The 20,663-nt window shown below is 41.5% G+C and overlaps 1 protein-coding gene across 1 annotated transcript in view; it reads left to right on the top strand.

The window, feature by feature from the left end:
• The window catches only part of LOC139423017 (glutamate receptor 3-like), a 113,452-nt gene that overhangs the window by 39,451 nt on the left and 53,338 nt on the right, over positions 1-20,663 (top strand). The window contains exon 4 of the mRNA XM_071174577.1: positions 10,104-10,291. Coding sequence (XP_071030678.1) covers positions 10,104-10,291 — 188 coding nt within the window. The remainder of the gene's footprint in view (positions 1-10,103; positions 10,292-20,663) is intronic.

The raw sequence follows: 20,663 nt of genomic DNA, 5'->3' as shown, positions 1-20,663 counted from the left end.
GTATCCTTGGAGAGCTCTGTGATGCCTAACAAATCCTCTTTGAATCCCCAATTGTATTAACTTTAGAGATAGATGATACAAACTGGGTCTGTTGACTGCAAAGCTTTAGATAAACTGCAACTTGATGGAAGTACTGTACAGTGTGTTTTAAACAAGGAATGCTCAGTCAGAGTTATCAGTCAGAGTATGAGATGAAGGTAAAAGTGGGGTGGTGTGTTGTAGTGTGTGGATGGGTATACTGGGTGGGTGGGTGTACTGTATGGGTGTATGTTGATCTTATTGTTTGTGTTTTGTAAGGCTCTCTCTGTGTGCGTGCACTGTGGAATGACCTCATTGATGAAAAGCGATGACTCATAGAGCATTCACAGCAGAGAGTCTGTAGCTGGGGCATCTGTTCTCCCCGAGTGCCTCTGCTCTCCCCTCTGAACAAAACCAAGCCTGCCCACCTTCCTGCCAGAGGCCCCAAATGGTCACCATGTGTCCAGGCACATTCAAGCATGTAGAGGTAGTGGAATGGGAGGAAAATCTGTGGTTTGTGCTGTGCTGCAGACCACATAGAATAGTATAATACTTGGCTACAATATTGTGCCACAACACACTGTTGCGGTGTGCTGCATATTCAGGATTAAAATGCGTTGATTATGAATATAGACTGTGTTATAGCTTCCTTTTTAATCTAGCTTTGACATTTCCTCTTAGGAAATACAGTATGGTATGCAGGTATGCAGGGTGGTATACCAGCAGCATACTACCCTGCATACCACTGCTGGCTTGCTTCTGAAGCTAAGCAAGGTTGCTCCTGGTCAGTTCCTGGATGGGAGACCAGATGCTGCTGGAAGTGGTGTTGGAGGGCCAGTAGGAGGCACTCTTTCCTCTGGTCTAAAAAAATGTCCCAATGCCCCATGGCAGCGATTGGGGACACTGCCCTGTGTAGGGTGCTGTATTTTGGGTGGGACGTTAAATGGGTGTCCTGACTCTCTGAGGTCATTAAAGATCCCATGGCACTTATCGTAAGAGTAGGGGTGTTAACCCCGGTGTGCTGGCTAAATTCCCAATCTGGCCCTCAAACCATCACAGTCACCTAATAATCCCCAGTTTACAATTGTCTCATTCATCCCCCTCCTCTCCCCTGTAACTATTCCCCAGGTCGTTGCTGCAAATGAGAACATGTTCTCAGTCAACTTACCTGGTAAAATAACAGATAAATAAACAGTATCAGGAGGTGCAGGTTAGTAGAGGGAGAAAGGGAGTTTGTTAGGAGTAAGCTGTTCTGGTATGGATATCACATTGATTTCTGTATGTTGAGTCTGACTATTTTGCACTCTTGATGCATTTTGAACTCAATCATGAAGCACAAAGACAAATGAGGAATAGTTATCATGCGGTTTCGGAGTGATAAACAAATGACAAGGATGTAGAGGGAACTAACAGTAAAAATTAAGTGTCAAATATAGAATCACAGGAGTCCATAGTGTTGCTATAATAATAGCATTTACACCAGATATATCAGAGTCCTCCATAATGTGACACCAATTCTACATTCCCATTATTTATCTGGGACCACATTTAGAGTGTGTTATATATGTGTATTTGTATTTATTTTTTAGGGGGTAGATCAACTTTAATATTGCAGATAGATTATGGCTTCCATCAATGCAATTGTCTTCACAATTTCCAATGCCCCATATATATTTTTGTAAATGTACAGTACCAGTCAAAGGTTTGGACACACCTACTCATCCAAGGGTTTTTCTTTATTTCTACCATTATCTGCATTGTAGAATAAAAGTGAAGACATCAACACTATGAAATAACACATATGGAATCATGTAGTAACCAAAACATTGTTAAACAAATTAAAATATATTTTAGATTTCAGATTCTTCAAAGTAGCCACCCTTTGTCTTGATGACAGCTTTGCACACTCTTGTGTTTCTTGGACCAAGCAATTCTCTTCTTATTATTGGTGTCCTTTAGTAGTGGTTTCGTTGAAGAAATTTGACCATGAAGGCCTGATTCACGCAGTCTCCTCTGAACAGTTGTGTCTGTTACTTGAACTCTGTGAAGCATTTATTTGGCCTGCAATTTCTAAGGCTGGTAACTCTAATGAACTCATCCTCTGCAGCAGAGGTAACTCTGGGTCTTCCTTTCCTGTGGCGGTCCTCATGAGAGCCAGTTTCATCATAGCGTTTGATGGTTTTTGCGTATGAACTTGAAGAAACTTGAAAAGTTCTTGAAATTTTCCGCATTGACTGACCTTCATGTCTTAATTAAAGTAATGATGGACTATCATTTCTCTTTGCTTGTTTGATTGGTCTTGCCATAATATGGACTTGGTCTTTTACCAAATAGGGCTATCTTCTGTATACCACCACTACCTTGTCACAACACAACTGATTGGATCAAATGCATTAAGAAGAATATAAATTCCACAAATTAACTTTTGACAAGACATACAAGAGTTACCTGCCAAGAGTGTGCAAAGCTGTCTCCAAGGCAAAGGGTGGCTACTTTGAAAAATCTCAAATATAAAATATATATTTTTGGTTACTACAGTACATGATTCCATATGTGTTATTTCATAGTTTTGATATCTTCACTATTATTCTTCAATGTAGAAAATATTAAAAAATAAAGTAAAATCCGGGAATGAGTAGGTGTGTCCAAACTTTTGACTGGTACTATATATGTAATATATACAGTTGAAGTCGAAAGTTTAGGTTGGAGTCATTAAAACTCGTTTTTCAACCACAAACTATAGCTTTGTCAAGTCGGTTAGGACATCTACTTTGTGCATGACACAAGTAATTTGTCCAACAATTGTTTACAGACAGATTATTTCACTTATAATTCACTGTATCACAATTCCAGTGGGTCAGAAGTTTACATACACTAAGTTGACTGTGCCTTTAAACAGCTTAGAAAAGTCCACAAATGTAATCTAAAATTGTTGAATAAGTTTCCTGTAAACAATAGATATTATATTCCTTCTCTTTTAGCCAGATAAATACTGATCGTCTTTTCTTATTATCTGCTAAGCCATTACAATTGCACTACAATATCATACACTATCACAAGGCAGTAACAAGGCACTATCCAAAAGGCCCTAGTGTTGTCACACCTTGACTATTGTTCAGTCGTGTGGTCAGGTGACACAAAAAAGGACTTGCAATTGACTCAGAACAGGGCAGCACGGCTGGCCCTTGGATGTACACAGATAGCTAATATTAATAATATGCATGTCAATCTCTCCTGGCTGAAAGTGGAGGAGAGATTGACTTCTTCACTACTTGTATTATTGAGAGGTATTAACATGTTGAATGCACCGAGCTGTCTGTTTGAACTACTGGCACACAGCTCGGACACCCATGCATACCCCACAACACATGCCACAAGAGGTCTCTTCATAGTCCAGAACAGGCTATGGGAGGTGCACAGTACTACATAGAGCCATGACAACATGGAACTCTATTCCACATCAAGTAACTGATGCAAACAGTAAAATTAGATTTATAAAACAAATTAAAAAACACCTTATGGAACAGCGGGGACTGTGAAGCAACACAAACAGGCACAGACACATGCATACACACACACGATAACATACACACTATACACACACATACACATGGATTTAGTACCGTAGATGGTGGTGGTGGAGCAGGTGCCTGAGGCCACACAGTGTTTTGTGAAATCTGAATGTATTGTAATGTTTTTAAAATTGTATAAACTGCCCTAATTTTGCTGAACCCCAGGAAGAGAAATCTGGGAATGGATTGTAAGGTTTTTAAAATTGTATAAACTGCCTTCATTTTTCTGGACCCCAGTAAGAGTAGCTGCTGCCTTGGATTCATAATAAATACTAATACAAATACAAAAATCATCACAAGCATCAGTCTTTCTGACTGGTCTGTACTCATCTTTCTTTAAGCAGCTAGTATTTCCGACTGGTCTGTACTCATCTTTCTTTAAGCAGCTAGTATTTCCGACTGGTCTGTACTCATTTTTCTTTAAGCAGCTAGTATTTCCGACTGGTCTGTACTCATCTTTCTTTAAGCAGCTAGTATTTCAGCACTGGGCTGAAACAGCTCCTACTAACACTGCTTCCAATGCTGCAGCCTTGTGTGGTTCAGTGCCATTTTCAGATCTTTTTTCCCCCTGCTTTTCCCTGCTCCCTGTTCTAAGTTGCTAATATTTCAGAACCTTGGACAGTTCCACTCTATACTACTGGCTCTGACTGCAGAAACCAGTATTTCAGCACTGGACAGTTCTCTTCTCTCTACTGCTTGCTTGGTTGGTGCTGTGACTGCCCCTACGGCTGCTGCTGCTGCTGCTGGGGGAAAATAAAGAAATCAATACACAGGATGCAGACAGAAATAGTGTTTCAGAGAGAAAAGAAAACCAGCACAGTCACTGACCTTAAAATGTCATGTATGCATACCTTTAACATCGACATGTAATGTGACTCATTTCAGTATTATCCTAGGTATGTAATTGTTCAATATTTAAAATGTGTTGGCATTTAAACCCCATTGTTATATAGCCTTTGTATCTCTGACAGAATAAGTCCCTTGTATTTGTATTCTGTGCTATCATAGTATGTGGAAAAACTGACATTAGGAGACAAATGTACACACATCCATTCTAAACAAAAGCAAGAGAGGAGCCCAGGAGCAAGAGGCTTATAATGGCCAGGATGAGTCTCTCTCTCATTTTCTCTCTCTCCTCAGCTGACTGCACTAGTCTCAGCTGCTCGCAGGAGAAATAGCAGAAATTTCAATAGCATAAAAAACATTGTGGAGGCGTAGCCTGGGGAAAATAATGGAGGAGTCAGCAAACCCTTTGTGCCTCTGCAGCTCAACCAAATATGATTTACTTTATGAATTCTAAACATCTCCTAAGGAGATCCACAGTCTGTCACATCTAATCTGGCCTGACCATGTGACTTAAAATGGCATAATAATGAACTGGGTGACTAATAGAACTTGCCCCTGCTTTATTACACACTGTTTTGTTTATACTGTCCTCTGCTCACTTGTCTCTGGCCACTGGTCTCCAAAGCCTTTCATCTATTTTGGGACACAAGCTTTCAGGATAATGCATGGGCCATTTGAACAGTGGTCTTTCTGCATTATGAAAGACTTAATATGCTGTGTTCGGTACATGGTTTGCCCAAGATGAAAGGCCATTTTTGTTTGTTTAAGAGATGGGTGTTCTGTAGGCAATTGAGCAGAAACATGGGACTGTACGTGCAGCTTTACTCTCAAGGAGAAAGCCAGCCAGCAAACTCAATTTTGTGAAATCTGGTGCAGGGAAGTGGAATGCCTCTCTCTGCAGTAGCTCTTGTTGTTTTTTTCTCTCTGACTTAAGCTTTGAGATTTTTGGAGCTTTCTCTAAAAGTGGTCTCAGAAGCTTTGTGTGACTTCACCTCGGTGATGCACTGCTCAGCTTTGGGCAAGCCATCACAGCAAATAACTCTGATGCCTGCCCCGAGAGAGAGATTAAAAGAGGTCACCATCTCCTGGGAGGCAGCAGGGGAAGACTGAGTCAGAGTTGAGGGCACACAGCATCCATGATGCTGCAGCCACCATGATGCTATCCACCACCTGAGACAGCATATTGTCCACTCTACCTCTCATAACCTCCAAATGGCACAGCATACTATCCACACTACCCTTATCTACACTTATATCCTCGAACTGAAATCAAATACTATCAGAACCTCCCTACACATTATCCATACTGCTCACCACCTACAGTAAAACATGTCTTTATCAATCCTTCCCATATACAAAGACTATATGCAAATCACACTGCTTTGGGCTTGGAGTTGGGTGCTGTCCCAGATGTAGTCAGTCTTTGTTTATAACTGTATATTTTGAATGGTTACTAATACCCTTCAATTGTTACATATGAAAAAAATACTATATATAGCTTTCACTGACTGTCAAATCAGGAAAATGTTAATGTCTTACTCTACTCAAATAGCCCAATTATGATAATTGACACTGACAAATATCAGGGGTTGTAATTGTTCTTTTGAAGAAACTAGACATTTTCTCTGCTTTCTGCATAATCATTTTGACCTTTCACACTCCACGCTGAGGCAGGGAATTATGTTCATGTGAAGAAATGTAAATGAACCTAGTGTGATGACAACCAAGAAGGTTTATATTCCAGTCAAGGTCCCCACCATTAAAATGATATTTTGAATGTTCCTCGTTCATCCATTCACCATGTCTAGTTTTCAAAGATTTGATACTGAGTACAAAATCATTTATGTTTTTCTTGCTGACAAAAATTGGTTCAATTGAGTATCGAGCGTCAGAGAGAGATTTTTTTTAGTTAGCTGCATTTTTTTACTGCATCATCTGACAGGATGTCAGATATTACACTTGAATGGAGTGTCTGTCAAGTCGGACTTCAGATGATAGACATCTAGTGTTGAGGACTTGATGTGAATAAAGGTGTCAACCCTGACCCTGCACTCTGTAGCTGGGACTCATTTCCACACAAATGATGTTTCCCAATTGGTCAGCAGGCTGTAGTAAAAATCATTCAGGTGAATGTTTCTACAGTATCAAATGTTTCTAAAGAAATGTTCTACTATAGGTCATCTTTAAAGCATTTCCCTCACAAAATGTCTTACTTTCATCCCAATTATACATTGCCTTGTGACAATATGCCCCAGATTTCTGAATATTTCATGTGTTTTTTATTATGGGCTGAACAATTGACAGTTTATAAATGCTCTTCATGGTCGCCCTGCCCGCTGGCTTCTGTGATATGTACCATCTGTTTACGTCTAAAAACCTTGCACCAACATTCACTCGCTTTGTGTTTGAACCACTGAGTGACACTATGTTCATCTCACACACAGCAGACAGGCTATGCCAATATCCAGACTGTTGTTCCTTTTAGCATTGTGATGCCACGACCTTTACCTATCACATTAAAATGAAAGCCAACGTGTGTTAAATGACATCCCCTGTTTATATTTTCTGCCAGAATTATTGGTAATTTATTTTTCATCTCCAAGTATTTTAACTTGTCAATGTTTCACAACACGTTTAACATTGAGAAATACATCATAACGTCTGAATCCCAAAACTTCCAAATCAGCTTAGAGGCAGAAGATTGATACAAAATATAAGTCATGAGGGAATCATTTCTAAATCCTTCCAAATCCTTTTTCTTCATAAGCAGCTGGTAACATGTTTAAAATGTCAGGCTTTACCCAGTGTACTCTATACAATATGTAGTCTCAGGGAAGCTGGTGAAAAAACACCTCATATTTCAGCATTTGCTTTTTAATTTCCTCTGTGCTGCTATGCTATCAGACATAGACTGCAGTCTTTTCTCTCTCTTAATATGCTGTGGGGATGGATGATAAAAGCACAGTGTTTTTCAGTGTGACCTGATGGTGCTTCTACAATGACAGAATAAGCCCCTGTCCTTTCAACCAGGGGTCAGCTCCTGGGTTTTATCTTATCTGGCTGTCATTCACAGTGCGCTGGGATACGGCCAGACGCATGAAAACCGTTGTTGAGTCTCCCAACCTTTAGAAATATCAGACGTGCATACACGGCTCTCCCTGCTCCTCGCTGCTCTTCCAGTCGCCACCTGAGTGGGTGATGGTGATGTAGCCGTGCTCAGTCCTTCACAGCCGCCTGTCTTATAAAAGGCAATGTCTGATTGGACAACCTTCTGCAGTGGTCTCTTGAGTGAAGGTCACTAACGTAGGAGAGGATATAGAGGAGAGTGGATGGCTGAGTCTCTGGCTGTGCGCAGAATTCTTATGTGCTCTAGCTAGCTAGTCTATGGTAGTTCTTCACTTCACAGATCCATATATCTACATATACAGCAGTAGATCCATTTATGCCTACAACTAGCGTTCTAGACGGTTTAAAGTATCCATGAACACTCATAACATGTTTCCTCCATTTGACGTGAATTAAAATGCCCCTTTCACATGGAAAGTAACATGCTGAAACTGTGATGGCTGGCTGTTAGTGGAGGTACTGTGAGATGTTTTGGGCTACAAGTGTCTTTAGACTGGGCTGTCAAAGTGTTTTTATACAGAGGTCCCTGGCGTGCCAGTAGCAGGTTGGACAAAGTGACGGTAGCGCATATAGGGAACAGTGTGGATGCTTAATGTGGATGGGCCCAGCAGGGGTGCACTGCAAAGACCGCATCAGCATTAGCATAATCTACACTGACTGCTTCAGCATCAGTAATAATATTCATCATTTTATTGAATCAGCGATTTTATCCCAACCTCTAAGAGGAAGAGATAGCCGAGCGCATGTTGCTGCCTCTGCCCATTTAGCCAAGCCGACTATAGCGTGCTTGCTCTCGCACAAAGCCTTCCTCAACTGCACCATTTTATCTGTCTATTACTTACAAGTTACCACATAATGACCTACTGCCACCACACATTTCCACCATCGCTGATACGTATATATGTTTTCTTTCATTACCCTATTCTAGGTCTGTATATTACTATGCATGAATAATCCAGTGGTAGCATTATTCATTGTGGTGTAAGGAGTGTTATTAAATAACATTCATATTTTGATAAGGCTATTACCCATAAAGGGGTGCGGCTCTCGCTGTATAACCCCCATTTCAGGCCCGCAGTTTGACCTTGAGTTGACATAACGGACGATGCATTGATCTTCTGAAAAGAAAACATGTCCTGGGTTGTAACTCCGCCCCTTTAAGGCCTGCTTGTCAGACCTAGAGCACTGTGATATCCATTATAACCTATACGTTGGAGGGGTAACACTGATACTGGTAACACTGACATGATGTACCGCACAATTTGAATTTTAAATCACATTCATTCAGTTATTACAGACTGTGACAGCCGAGACACTGGGAGCTGAAATGAAAACCTATTCAATTGAAATTTTCCTCCAAAGCTTATTGGCATTGCAAGTAGTATTTCCGCGAAACAGCTCCCCATCATAAAAAGCCCAGACTAGAATTTCTAGTTGCCTGTCCTGGAAGCTATAAGCTACTTTTCCATTTGACACACTTTACCTTCTGTACCATTTATTTCACCCATGAAATGTGATATTGACAGGGCTGTCTTTTTTTCCCTCGCGGGCTCAAAGACTATTGTGGTTGTTTTTATGACAGAATGATACCATTCAAGTGGACAGAAAACATAAAATATTCATACCCTACACCAGTTGGTTAACAAACAGTACAAAACAGAACCTTTAAATTGACGATGATAAAAAGTGAGAAATGTGAAAGGGGTGAGGGCGAGCACGCCCCCATCCACATCGATGGGGCGGTAGTGGAGCGGTTTGAGAGCTTCAAGTCCATCAAGGTCCAAATCACTAAGGACTTAAAATGGTCCACACACACACACACTCACACACACAGGACTCTACACACTCACACACACAGGACTCTACACACTCACGCACACAGACACTCCAACACACACATAACATGCACGCATTTATACCAGAGGAGGTTGGTGGCACCTTAATTGGAGAGGACGGGCTCGTGTTAATGGCTGGAGTGGAATCAGTAGAATGGTATCAAATACATTAAACACATGGTTTCAAAGGTTTCTAGATGTTTGATGCCATTCCATTTGCTCCGTTCCAGCCATTATTATGAGCCGTCCTCCCCTCAGCATACTGATTCATACTGACTACACACACACGCACATACAATCTTTATTTACGCCACTGCTACATCCTGATGCCTAGTCACCTTACCAATATACATATCTACCTCTATCACTCCAGTATCTCTGCACATTGTAAATATGGTATTGGAACTGTAGCTTCTTACTTTCTCGTGTTCTTTTATTTCTGATTTCTTCTTTTTATTTCTTGTGTGTTTTTGTTCTCTTATGTTATTACTGCATTGTTGGGTTTAGAGCTCGCAAGAAATGCATTTCATCGTACTTGTGCACGTGACTAGAATATGTGCCCAGATTTTATTTGTCAAAGAGCTTTGTATTTTGACTTTACAGTAACTATGACGTGATTAAGTACACCGCTCTCCTCTGCAAACGACCACAAACACACCTTTCCCATTCTACTGTATGTGACTGATCCCCTCTCTCTCCTCTCCAGGTTTCTCTATCCTTCAAGCCATCATGGAGTCAGCAGTGGCCAATAACTGGCAGGTGACGGCCCGGTCGGTGGGCAGCATAGGGGACCCTACAGAGTACAAACGCATCATTGAGGAGATGGACCGCAGGCAGGAGAAACGCTTCCTCATCGACTGTGAGGTTGGAAGAATCAACACCATCCTGGAACAGGTATAGTACTGTGGGCCTTAAAGGCCCAGTGCAGTCAAAAATGTGATTTTCCTGTTTTAAATATACACTCACTGGCCAGTTTATTAGCTACACCCATCTAGTACCAGGTCGGACCCCCCTTTGCCTCCAGAAAACCTGAATTCTTCGGGTGAATTCTACAATTCAGAAACGTTCCACAGGGAGGTTGGTCCATGCTAATGCAATGGCATCACGCAGTTGCTGCAGATCGGACGACAGTGCATTACTGCTGTGAACAGCCCGTTCCATCTCATCCTAAAGATGCTCTACTGGGTTGAGGTCTGGGGACTGTGCAGGCTGCTTAAGTAAACTGAACTCCAGGCAATGTTTTTCCACTCCTCAATCGTCTAATGTTTGTAATCAAATCAAATCAAATGTATTTATATAGCCCTTCGTACATCAGCTGATATCTCAAAGTGCTGTACAGAAACCCAGCCTAAAACCCCAAACAGCAAGCAATGCAGGTGTTGAAGCACGTTGGCTAGGAAAAACTCCCTAGAAAGGCCAAAACCTAGGAAGAAACCTATAGAGGAACCAAGCTATGAGAGATTGCGTGGAGATTGGAGCTGTTTCTTGTTTTTAGCTGACAGGAGAGGAACACGGTATGGTCGTCTATTGAAATATTCCATCCGTGACAAGGATCGACGAGTTTTGCGTTTCGAGATACTGGATCCGGTGCACCTGGCAACGACAATCATACCATGCTCAAAGTCGCTTAGGTCACTTGTTTTGCTCATTCTAACGTTCAATCAAACAGTAACTGAATGCCTTGATGCCTGCCTGTCTGCCTGCTTTATATAGCAAGCCCCGGCCACGTGACTCATTGTGTGTAGGAGCGATCGATTTTTGTGTACCTAATAAACTGTCCGGTGAGTGTATATATTTTACATTTTGTTTTATTGGGATCCCCATTAGCCAGCACCATGGCGACAGCTAGTCTTACTGGGGTCCGACACATAACGAGAAATATAACATTACAGACAAAAGACAATTTACAATTTACACATACACACAAAAAGTAGGGCACATAAGGGAGAGGCATTGTGCCATGAGGTGAGATTTGACGATGTACTGATTCCATGGTACATGGTTTATGATTTGACATGCAAAACAACGACGGATTCAACATTTCTAATTTTTCAATATAAAGGATTATACTCAATTCTTGCAACCAATAGAATGTTGTATATATGTGGCATACAACCTTCCCAGCTCTGCAGATTTTGCTGCATGGAGGCAGAGTCATTAGATCATTTATTTTGGTACTGTCCATATGTAGCTCGTTTTTTGGTCACAGTCCAGAAATGGCTGAATAATTGTAACATTTACCTAGAGCTAACACTGCAGATAGCAATACTGGGTGATTTGAAAAGTCATAGTCAATTGATTAATAATATAATAATTATTTTAGTAAAGATGTGTGTCTTTAATTTACAATCTTCAGAAACTATGAGAATAGAAAGGTTCAGTACTTTTGTGAAGCATCACAGCACAGTTGAAGAATATATGTCAACTTGAAATCCAGTATCTCCCAAGAGATTGATGGGAGGGGTTGAATGGAGCTGAATGGAGCTGAAGGGTGGGACTAATAACAACAAGATAACACATTTAAATAGAATGTCTCTAAAATGTATATAGGTTCAGAACTTTTGTGAAATAGCACAGTTACAAATATATGGCAAATAAAAATCAAACTGGATGGACATCAGAAATAGAGGAAGGCCAGGACTAAAATGAAACAAAATATAACTATTGTAAAATAGATTGTGTATGTAAAATGTGTATAGTATGTACAGTCGTGGCCAAAAGTTTTGAGAATGACACAAATATTAATTTTCACAAAGTCTGCTGCCTCAGTTTGTATGATGGCAATTTGCATATACAGTGCCTTGCGAAGGTATTCGGCCCCCTTGAACTTTGCGACCTTTTGCCACATTTCAGGCTTCAAACATAAAGATATAAAACTGTATTTTTTTGTGAAGAATCAACAACAAGTGGGACACAATCATGAAGTGGAACGACATTTATTGGATATTTCAAACTTTTTTAACAAATCAAAAACTGAAAAATTGGGTGTGCAAAATTATTCAGCCCCTTTACTTTCAGTGCAGCAAACTCTCTCCAGAAGTTCAGTGAGGATCTCTGAATGATCCAATGTTGACCTAAATGACTAATGATGATAAATACAATCCACCTGTGTGTAATCAAGTCTCCGTATAAATGCACCTGCACTGTGATAGTCTCAGAGGTCCGTTAAATGCGCAGAGAGCATCATTAAGAACAAGGAACACACCAGGCAGGTCCGAGATACTGTTGTGAAGAAGTTTAAAGCCGGATTTGGATACAAAAAGATTTCCCAAGCTTTAAACATCCCAAGGAGCACTGTGCAAGCGATAATATTGAAATGGAAGGAGTATCAGACCACTGCAAATCTACCAAGACCTGGCCGTTCCTCTAAACTTTCAGCTCATACAAGGAGAAGACTGATCAGAGATGCAGCCAAGAGGCCCATGATCACTCTGGATGAACTGCAGAGATCTACAGCTGAGGTGGGAGACTCTGTCCATAGGACAACAATCAGTCGTATATTGCACAAATCTGGCCTTTATGGAAAAGTGGCAAGAAGAAAGCCATTTCTTAAAGATATCCATAAAAAGTGTTGTTTAAAGTTTTCCACAAGCCACCTGGGAGACACACCAAACATGTGGAAGAAGGTGCTCTGGTCAGATGAAACCAAAATTGAACTTTTTGGCAACAATGCAAAACGTTATGTTTGGCGTAAAAGCAACACAGCTGAACACACCATCCCCACTGTCAAACATGGTGGTGGCAGCATCATGGTTTGGGCCTGCTTTTCTTCAGCAGGGACAGGGAAGATGGTTAAAATTGATGGGAAGATGGATGGAGCCAAATACAGGACCATTCTGGAAGAAAACCTGATGGAGTCTGCAAAAGACCTGAGACCGGGACGGAGATTTGTCTTCCAACAAGACAATGATCCAAAACATAAAGCAAAATCTACAATGGAATGGTTCAAAAATAAACATATCCAGGTGTTAGAATGGCCAAGTCAAAGTCCAGACCTGAATCCAATCGAGAATCTGTGGAAAGAACTGAAAACTGCTGTTCACAAATGCTCTCCATCCAACCTCACTGAGCTCGAGCTGTTTTGCAAGGAGGAATGGGAAAAAATGTCAGTCTCTCGATGTGCAAAACTGATAGAGATACCCCAAGCGACTTACAGCTGTAATCGCAGCAAAAGGTGGCGCTACAAAGTATTAACTTAAGGGGGCTGAATAATTTTGCACGCCCAATTTTTCAGTTTTTGATTTGTTAAAAAAGTTTGAAATATCCAATAAATGTCGTTCCACTTCATGATTGTGTCCCACTTGTTGTTGATTCTTCACAAAAAAATACAGTTTTATATATTTATGTTTGAAGCCTGAAATGTGGCAAAAGGTCGCAAAGTTCAAGGGGGCCGAATACTTTCGCAAGGCACTGTACTCCAGAATGTTATGAAGAGTGATCAGATGAATTGCAATTAATTGTTAAGTCCCTCTTTGCCATGCAAATGAACTGAATCCCCCAAAACATTTCCACTGCATTTCAGCCCTGCCACAAAAGGCAGGGCTGAAATGGCTGGAGATCACTCTGTCATGCTGATTGAGTTCGAATAACAGACTGGAAGCTTCAAAAGGAGGATGGTGCTTGGAATCATTGTTTTTCCTCTGTCAGCCATGGTTACCTGCAAGGAAACACATGCCGTCGTCATTGCTTTGCACAAAAAGGGCTTCTTAGGCAAGGTTATTGCTGCCAGTAAGATTGCACCTAAATCAACCATTTATCAGATCATCAATAACTTCAAGGAGAGCGGTTCAATTGTTGTGAAGAAGGCTTCAGGGCACCCAAGAAAGTCCAGCAAGTGAAAGGACAGTTGATTCAGCTGCGGGATCGGGGCACCACCAGTACAGAGCTTGCTCAGTAATGGCAGCAGGCAGGTGTGAGTGCATCTGCACACACAGTGAGGCGAAGACTTTTGGAGGATGGCCTGGTGTCAAGAAGGGCAGCAAAGAAGCCACTTCTCTCCAGGAAAAACATCAGGGACAGACTGATATTCTGCAAAAGGTACAGGGATTGGACTGCTGAGGACTGGGATAAAGTAATTTTCTCTGATGAATCCCCTTTCCGAATTTTTGGGGCATCCGGAAAAAGCTTGTCCAAAGAAGACAAGGTGAGCGCTACCATCAGTCCTGTGTCATGCCAACAGTAAAGTATCCTGAGACCATTCATGTGTGGGGTTGCTCACTCACAATTTTGCCTAAGAACACAGCCATGAATAAAGAATGGTACCAACACATCCTTCGAGAACAACTTCTCCCAACCATCCAGCAACAGTTTGGTGACGAACAATGAATTTTCCAGCATGAAGGAGCACCTTGCCATAAGGCAAAAGTGGCTCTGGGAACAAAACATCGATATTTTGGGTCCATGGCCAGGAAACTCCCCAGACCTTAATCCCATTGAGAACTTGTGGTCATTCCTCAAGAGGCAGGTGGACAAACAAAAACCCACATATTCTGACAAACTCCCAAATATTGATGCATTATGCACTAATTATCCATTATGCACGAATGGGCTGGCATCAGTCAGGATGTGGCCCAGAAGTTAATTGACAGCATGCTAGGGCGGATTGCAGAGGTCTTGAAAAAGAAGGGTCAACACTGCAAATATTGACTCTTTGCATCAACTTCATGTAATTGTAAATAAAAGCCTTTGACACTTATGAAATGCTTGTAATTATACTTCCGTATTCCATAGTAACATCTGACAAAAATATCTAAAGACACTGTAGCGTAGCAGCAAACTTTGTCGAAATTAATGTTTATATCATTCTCAAAACTTTTGGCCATGACTGAATAAACTGGAAGTTGAAGCCTAAGTGTTATGGTTTACAATGATACATGTTTTACAATGAAAAGCAAAACGTGCAGCTCTGTTCTGGGATAACTTCAGCGTATCTAGTCTTTGCAGCACTTGACCATATGACTGGACAATAATCAAGAGTGTGGTGTTAAAAAAGCAGAGCATCTTTTTTTCACGGACAGACCTCTCCTCATCTTCACAACCATTGCATCAATATGTTTTGACCATGACAGTTAATTTTTTTTTTATTCCAACCTCATATACTGTATTTCCACTCTATGAGGTTGGAATAATACTGTGAAAATGATGATAATGCCCTTTTAGTGTGGGAGCTGTTTGAAAAAACTGCATGAAATTTCTGCCTGTTTTGGTGGGATGGCGTTTTGGCCTGTCTGGTGACATTACTAGGCGGTAAATTAGTTAATAGACCAACCTCTCAGCCAATAACAGCTAGTTTTCAGTATTCCCCCTCCACTCCCTGACATTCCTACTGTAGTTAAATTCTTGCTTGAGAAATTGCTATATGCTAATAAGCTATTTTGTTTATTTTTGACCATTTTAATTGAAAACAATCACAATAAGGTACTTCATTGTTACCCAGAAATGATTTGAAATTGAGATACAAATGGCTGCATTGGCCCTTTAAGACTCATTCGCTACTGCAGAAAATGAGGGGATTCGTTGAACTACACTTAGATTAGTAACTTCACCTGAAACCTCAATACTGGTGTTAGCTCTCATATGGGAAAGGGAGCGGTGAAAGGAGGATACCTAGTCAGTTGTACAACAGAATGCCTTCAACTGAAATGTGTCTTCTGCATCTGAATCAGAGCGGTGCGGGGGGCTGCCTTAATCGACATCCACGTCTTCGGCACTTGTTCAGGGGCAGAACCACCGATTTTTGGTTGAGTTGTAGAGTACTCAAGTTCGGTTATATTGGTGTGTGTGAATCGGATCAGTCAGTTGATGTCTATCAACTGAATGAATCAACAACCAGGGTTCAGTACCCCATTTATACTTTTATACCTGTGGAAAAAAATATAATTATTACGCGTACTCAAGCAACATTTAATGAGCTGTGTTCTTAGGTTTAAAAATCACTTTAGTTGTCCTTTATGTGTGTGCATGAATGGAGTATTTTGTAGTAATAATCTTGATTCTACAAAAGATGATTAAAAGTTTCTCCGTGTCCTTTGTTTGTTTTCAAATACTAAGAGGACCTTCTTTGAGAGAGTCTGATTCACCCACATAGATCTCTGTCAGTGTTCCATCCCTTCAAATAAGCATTTTATGAGCCTCAGTCTGCCATTCAGTCTGCCTCCATTCCTTCAATACCTCTGAAAGTACCATCTCCATTAGTAGAGACCTCTCCTGGCTCCTCCAGCTTTGTACTTCTTATTCTTTTTCCATTACCCTCTAAGCCATTTAACAGGGCTTCTCCATTACCCTCTAAGACATTTAACTGGGCAGTAAGTATGGCTGAAACGCTTACTTAGCGCCTCATAATCACCTCACACACCACAAACAGAGAGAACATTCTCTCTTTAAGGGGGTTATGGTGCAACATAACAAAAATAAATGAAAACTTGTCGTTGGTTCTTATTGTTGATCTAGCCACGGTTTGAGGTTGGCTCCTAGGCTACATTTTCACTGAGGAATAGCAGCTACTATTAACCATGGTTCCTCTCTCATCCTGTTTCCTAGGTGATCAGCCACTGAATAAGACGTGACTGTTGATTTAGATTTGTTTATGTCTGCTTGCACAAGCTTGGAATGGGTTCACTAATCTTATTGTGAAGAATATAATTTTATGCCAGTTGTTTAGCTTTTTTTGTTGTTGTTAGGATGGCATTTCATCTGATATATAGAGTTTGATTAATTAGCGATGTGATTCCCAACTCATAGACTATAACTAAATACATTATCTAGCGTTTTTTTTTTTTTCATAAAACATGTTTCCCATAGGGTTTTTCAAACTGAATGGATTTTTTGGGAAAAAAACCCTGTGCGGCTCTTTTTCTTAAATTCTATCTGTCAATGGACATTGAAGTAATGCCACAATTCTTTAGTCAGCGGTGTTGAAAGGTTTTCTTTACAATGTCACAGAGCTCTAATGAGAAGGAGTGCCACCTGGGGCAGAGGGCTCAAAGGAATGGGACTGACTGACTGACTCCCAGGACCTTCAGTCCACACAGGAAAACACTCCTCATAATTACACTGTTTGTTTCACCCATGTTATGTTTCTTCTTATTTTTTACACAAATACACAAGCCTACAGGGTTCACATGGTGTGTGTGTGTATATCTGTGTCCAAACACCTTCCTAATATTGCGTTTTTCCCTCAGAACAACCTCAATTCTTTGGGACATGGACTCTACAAGGTATCGAAAGCATTCTACAGGGATGCTGGCCAAAGTTACTTCACATTGTTTGGGGGGCACTGAGCAAACCTTTGATCAGCTGAGGGGACACTTGAACATTGTGAGGATTTTGTGCAACTTCCTGCACACGGTTACAGTCAACACTGAGGCTGTAACATTACAGTTTTAGACAGTTGCCAATAGGCTATTGTGGCTATTTGAGCATAATGTACAGTGCCTTTGGAAAATACCCAGACCCCTTGACTTTTTCCACATTTTGTTACGTTTCAGCCTTATTCTAAAATGGATTAAATAAAACAAATCTCTGCAATCTACACATAATGACACAGCAAAAACAGATTTTTAGAAAAAAAAACATGATTTACATAAGTATTCAGACCCTTTGCTATGAGACTCGAAATTGAGCTCAGGTGCACCCTGTTTCCGTTGATCATCCTTGATGTTTCTACAACTTGATTGGAGTCCACCTGTGGTAAATTCAATTGATTGGACATTTTTGGAAAGGCACACACCTGTCTATGTAAGGTCCCACAGTTGACAGTGCATGTCAGAGCAAAAACCAAGACATGAGGACGAAGGAATTGTCCTTAGAGCTCCGGGACAGGATTGTGTCGAGTCACAGATCGAGAGAAGGGTACCAAAACATTTTTGGCAGCATTGAAGGTCCCCAAGAACACAGTGGCTTCCATCATTCTTAAATGGAAGAAGTGTGGTACCACCAAGACTCTTCCTAGAGCTGGCCGCATGGCCAAACTGAGCAATCGGGGGAGAAGGTCCTTGGTCAGGGAGGTGACCAAGAACCCGATGGCCACTCTGACAGAGCTCTAGAGTTCCTCTGTGGAGGGGAGAACCTTCCAGAAGGACAACCATCTCTGCAGCACTCCACCAATCAGGCCTTTATGGTAGAGTGACCAGACAGAAGCCATTCCTCAGTAAAAGGCACCTAAAGGACTCTAAGACCATAAGAACCAAGATTTTCTGGTCTGATGAAACCAAGATTGAACTCTTTGGCCTGAATGCCAAGCATCACATCTGGAGGAAACCTGGCACCAGGTTGAGGAATGACCACAATTCTACTCTGTTGTGCTCTGGCTCTGTTACAACAAAATCACAGATAGATATTGCAAAGTTAGATTTATTTTGGTTTGTTGCATTGAAAAGGGGGTGATATAATGTTGATTCGATCACAGAAAAACGTTGATCTATATAGCGCAAACTAATGGGACAACTTCAGTGAAGTTCAATCTCATGCGTCTCTGTGCGGCATGGCATTTCTTCTGGGCGGCAGTCCTGGAGGAAGTGCACACACACAGTTTAGAGGGAACATTGACGCTGGCCGGTGTTGACTCCATTGCTTCCCACAGTTGTGTCAAGTTGGCTGGATGTCCTTTGGATGGTGGACCATTCGTGATACACACAGGAAACAGTTGCGCATGAAAAACCCAGCGCCATTTCAGTTCTTAACACAAACGAATGCGCATGGCAGCTACTGCCATACCCCATTCAAAGGCACTTATTGTGTCTTGCTCATTCACCCTCTGAATGGCACACATACACAATCCATGTCTCAATTGTCTCAAGGCTTAAAAATCCTTCTTTAATCTGTCTCCCCCGCTTCCTTTACACTGATTGAAGTGGATTTAACAAGCGGCATAGCATTCACCTGGTTAGACTATGTCATGGAATGAGCAGGTCTTCTTCATTATGGTGATCCTTCATTGTGATTGTGCTAAAGAGTTTTACTGTGACCTTTCAGACAGATTTGTGTTTATTGCCACTTGGTTCTGACCCTGATGGAAGGATGAATCTGAAAGTGACAGAATATTACTTTCTCATTCAGGTCAGGAGGTTTATATCTGTCCTCTTGACTGATGTGAGAGGTTGAAATCTTGACATTTATTAGCTGAATTCAGCTTACTAATTCTGAGCTGTCCTATGAATACCAATATGGTCATTCTGTTTAACTTCTGGCAATTATAAGTGTGATATCTCTGCTTTCCAAGCCCTGACACCCACAACCCCAGTGTGAATGTTGAAGCCATTTGAAGTCACTTAACAGACACAGTGGTGGCTTTGGTGTTTGAGACTGGCAGGACACGTCTGGGTCTCTCAAGGACGATTCATTATGTGGGTCGTCACATCAACTCTTTGCTTTAATATCAGCAGCTCCCAGTGTAAGTAGGACACGCTGTCCCATAACAGCATACAATCAGCCTGCTAAAAATAGCCCTAGCCTCCTAGCCTGAGGGAAGATTTCACACAAAGGCAGGCAGGAGCCTGAACACATGCAAGATCACTCAGCGATACACCCATTTTGGATTGTATTCCTCGAGTAGTGTGCAGTACTGAAGGCACAATATCTGAGAGAGATGCACAGAGTGGAGGGCTCCCTGTCTTTCTCTCCTAATATGAACCCAATGACTTGTCATTCAAAACGCATGTCTAGCAGAGTGTCTCCTATTCAATCATATAGTTGTTATTCGTTATCATTTCTCTCAGTGAGGTAGTTTGGTGCTAGACAGACCAGAGTGTGTGCTGGCCTGAGGCTCTGTATTTGTTGATTTGTGGGGTCTGGGAGCTTGCCCTGCCCTGCAGGCTCTCACCATCTTAAAGCTATCAACCTGCTCATCTCCTCTGTAAAGAATAGGCCCAGGCCTGAATGGATGGGCCTTTGGAGAGACCTCACTCCCACAACCTGCTCATAAATGATCAAGCGACGGGACCAGTTTACCACAGGAGAAAAAAAGAGAGGTAGTGTGTGGAGACTAGAGACGAGAGTGGATGGAGAGAGAATAGAATGCTTGTGGGAATGGAACCATGCATGTAGCTTCCCTCTGCTGTGCAGTGCTCTGTGCTGGTTGATGGAATAGCAGAAGTGGTATAATGCCCACTGGTGGATTGGAATTCCACTCCCACAGAGGAGAGGGGGGTGGATGAGCTGGATTCTGCTGTAGGGGGAAATGGGAGAGGGAACCTAACTCTGTGTGTGAATTACTGTATTGCTAAATGGTTTGTTTTACATAGTGTCATGATGTTGCCCTCTTTGGGTA

Source organism: Oncorhynchus clarkii, chromosome 12, assembly GCF_045791955.1.
Source record: "Oncorhynchus clarkii lewisi isolate Uvic-CL-2024 chromosome 12, UVic_Ocla_1.0, whole genome shotgun sequence".
Taxonomy (NCBI): Eukaryota; Metazoa; Chordata; class Actinopteri; order Salmoniformes; family Salmonidae; genus Oncorhynchus; species Oncorhynchus clarkii.
This window is presented reverse-complemented; position numbering and strand designations above follow the sequence as displayed.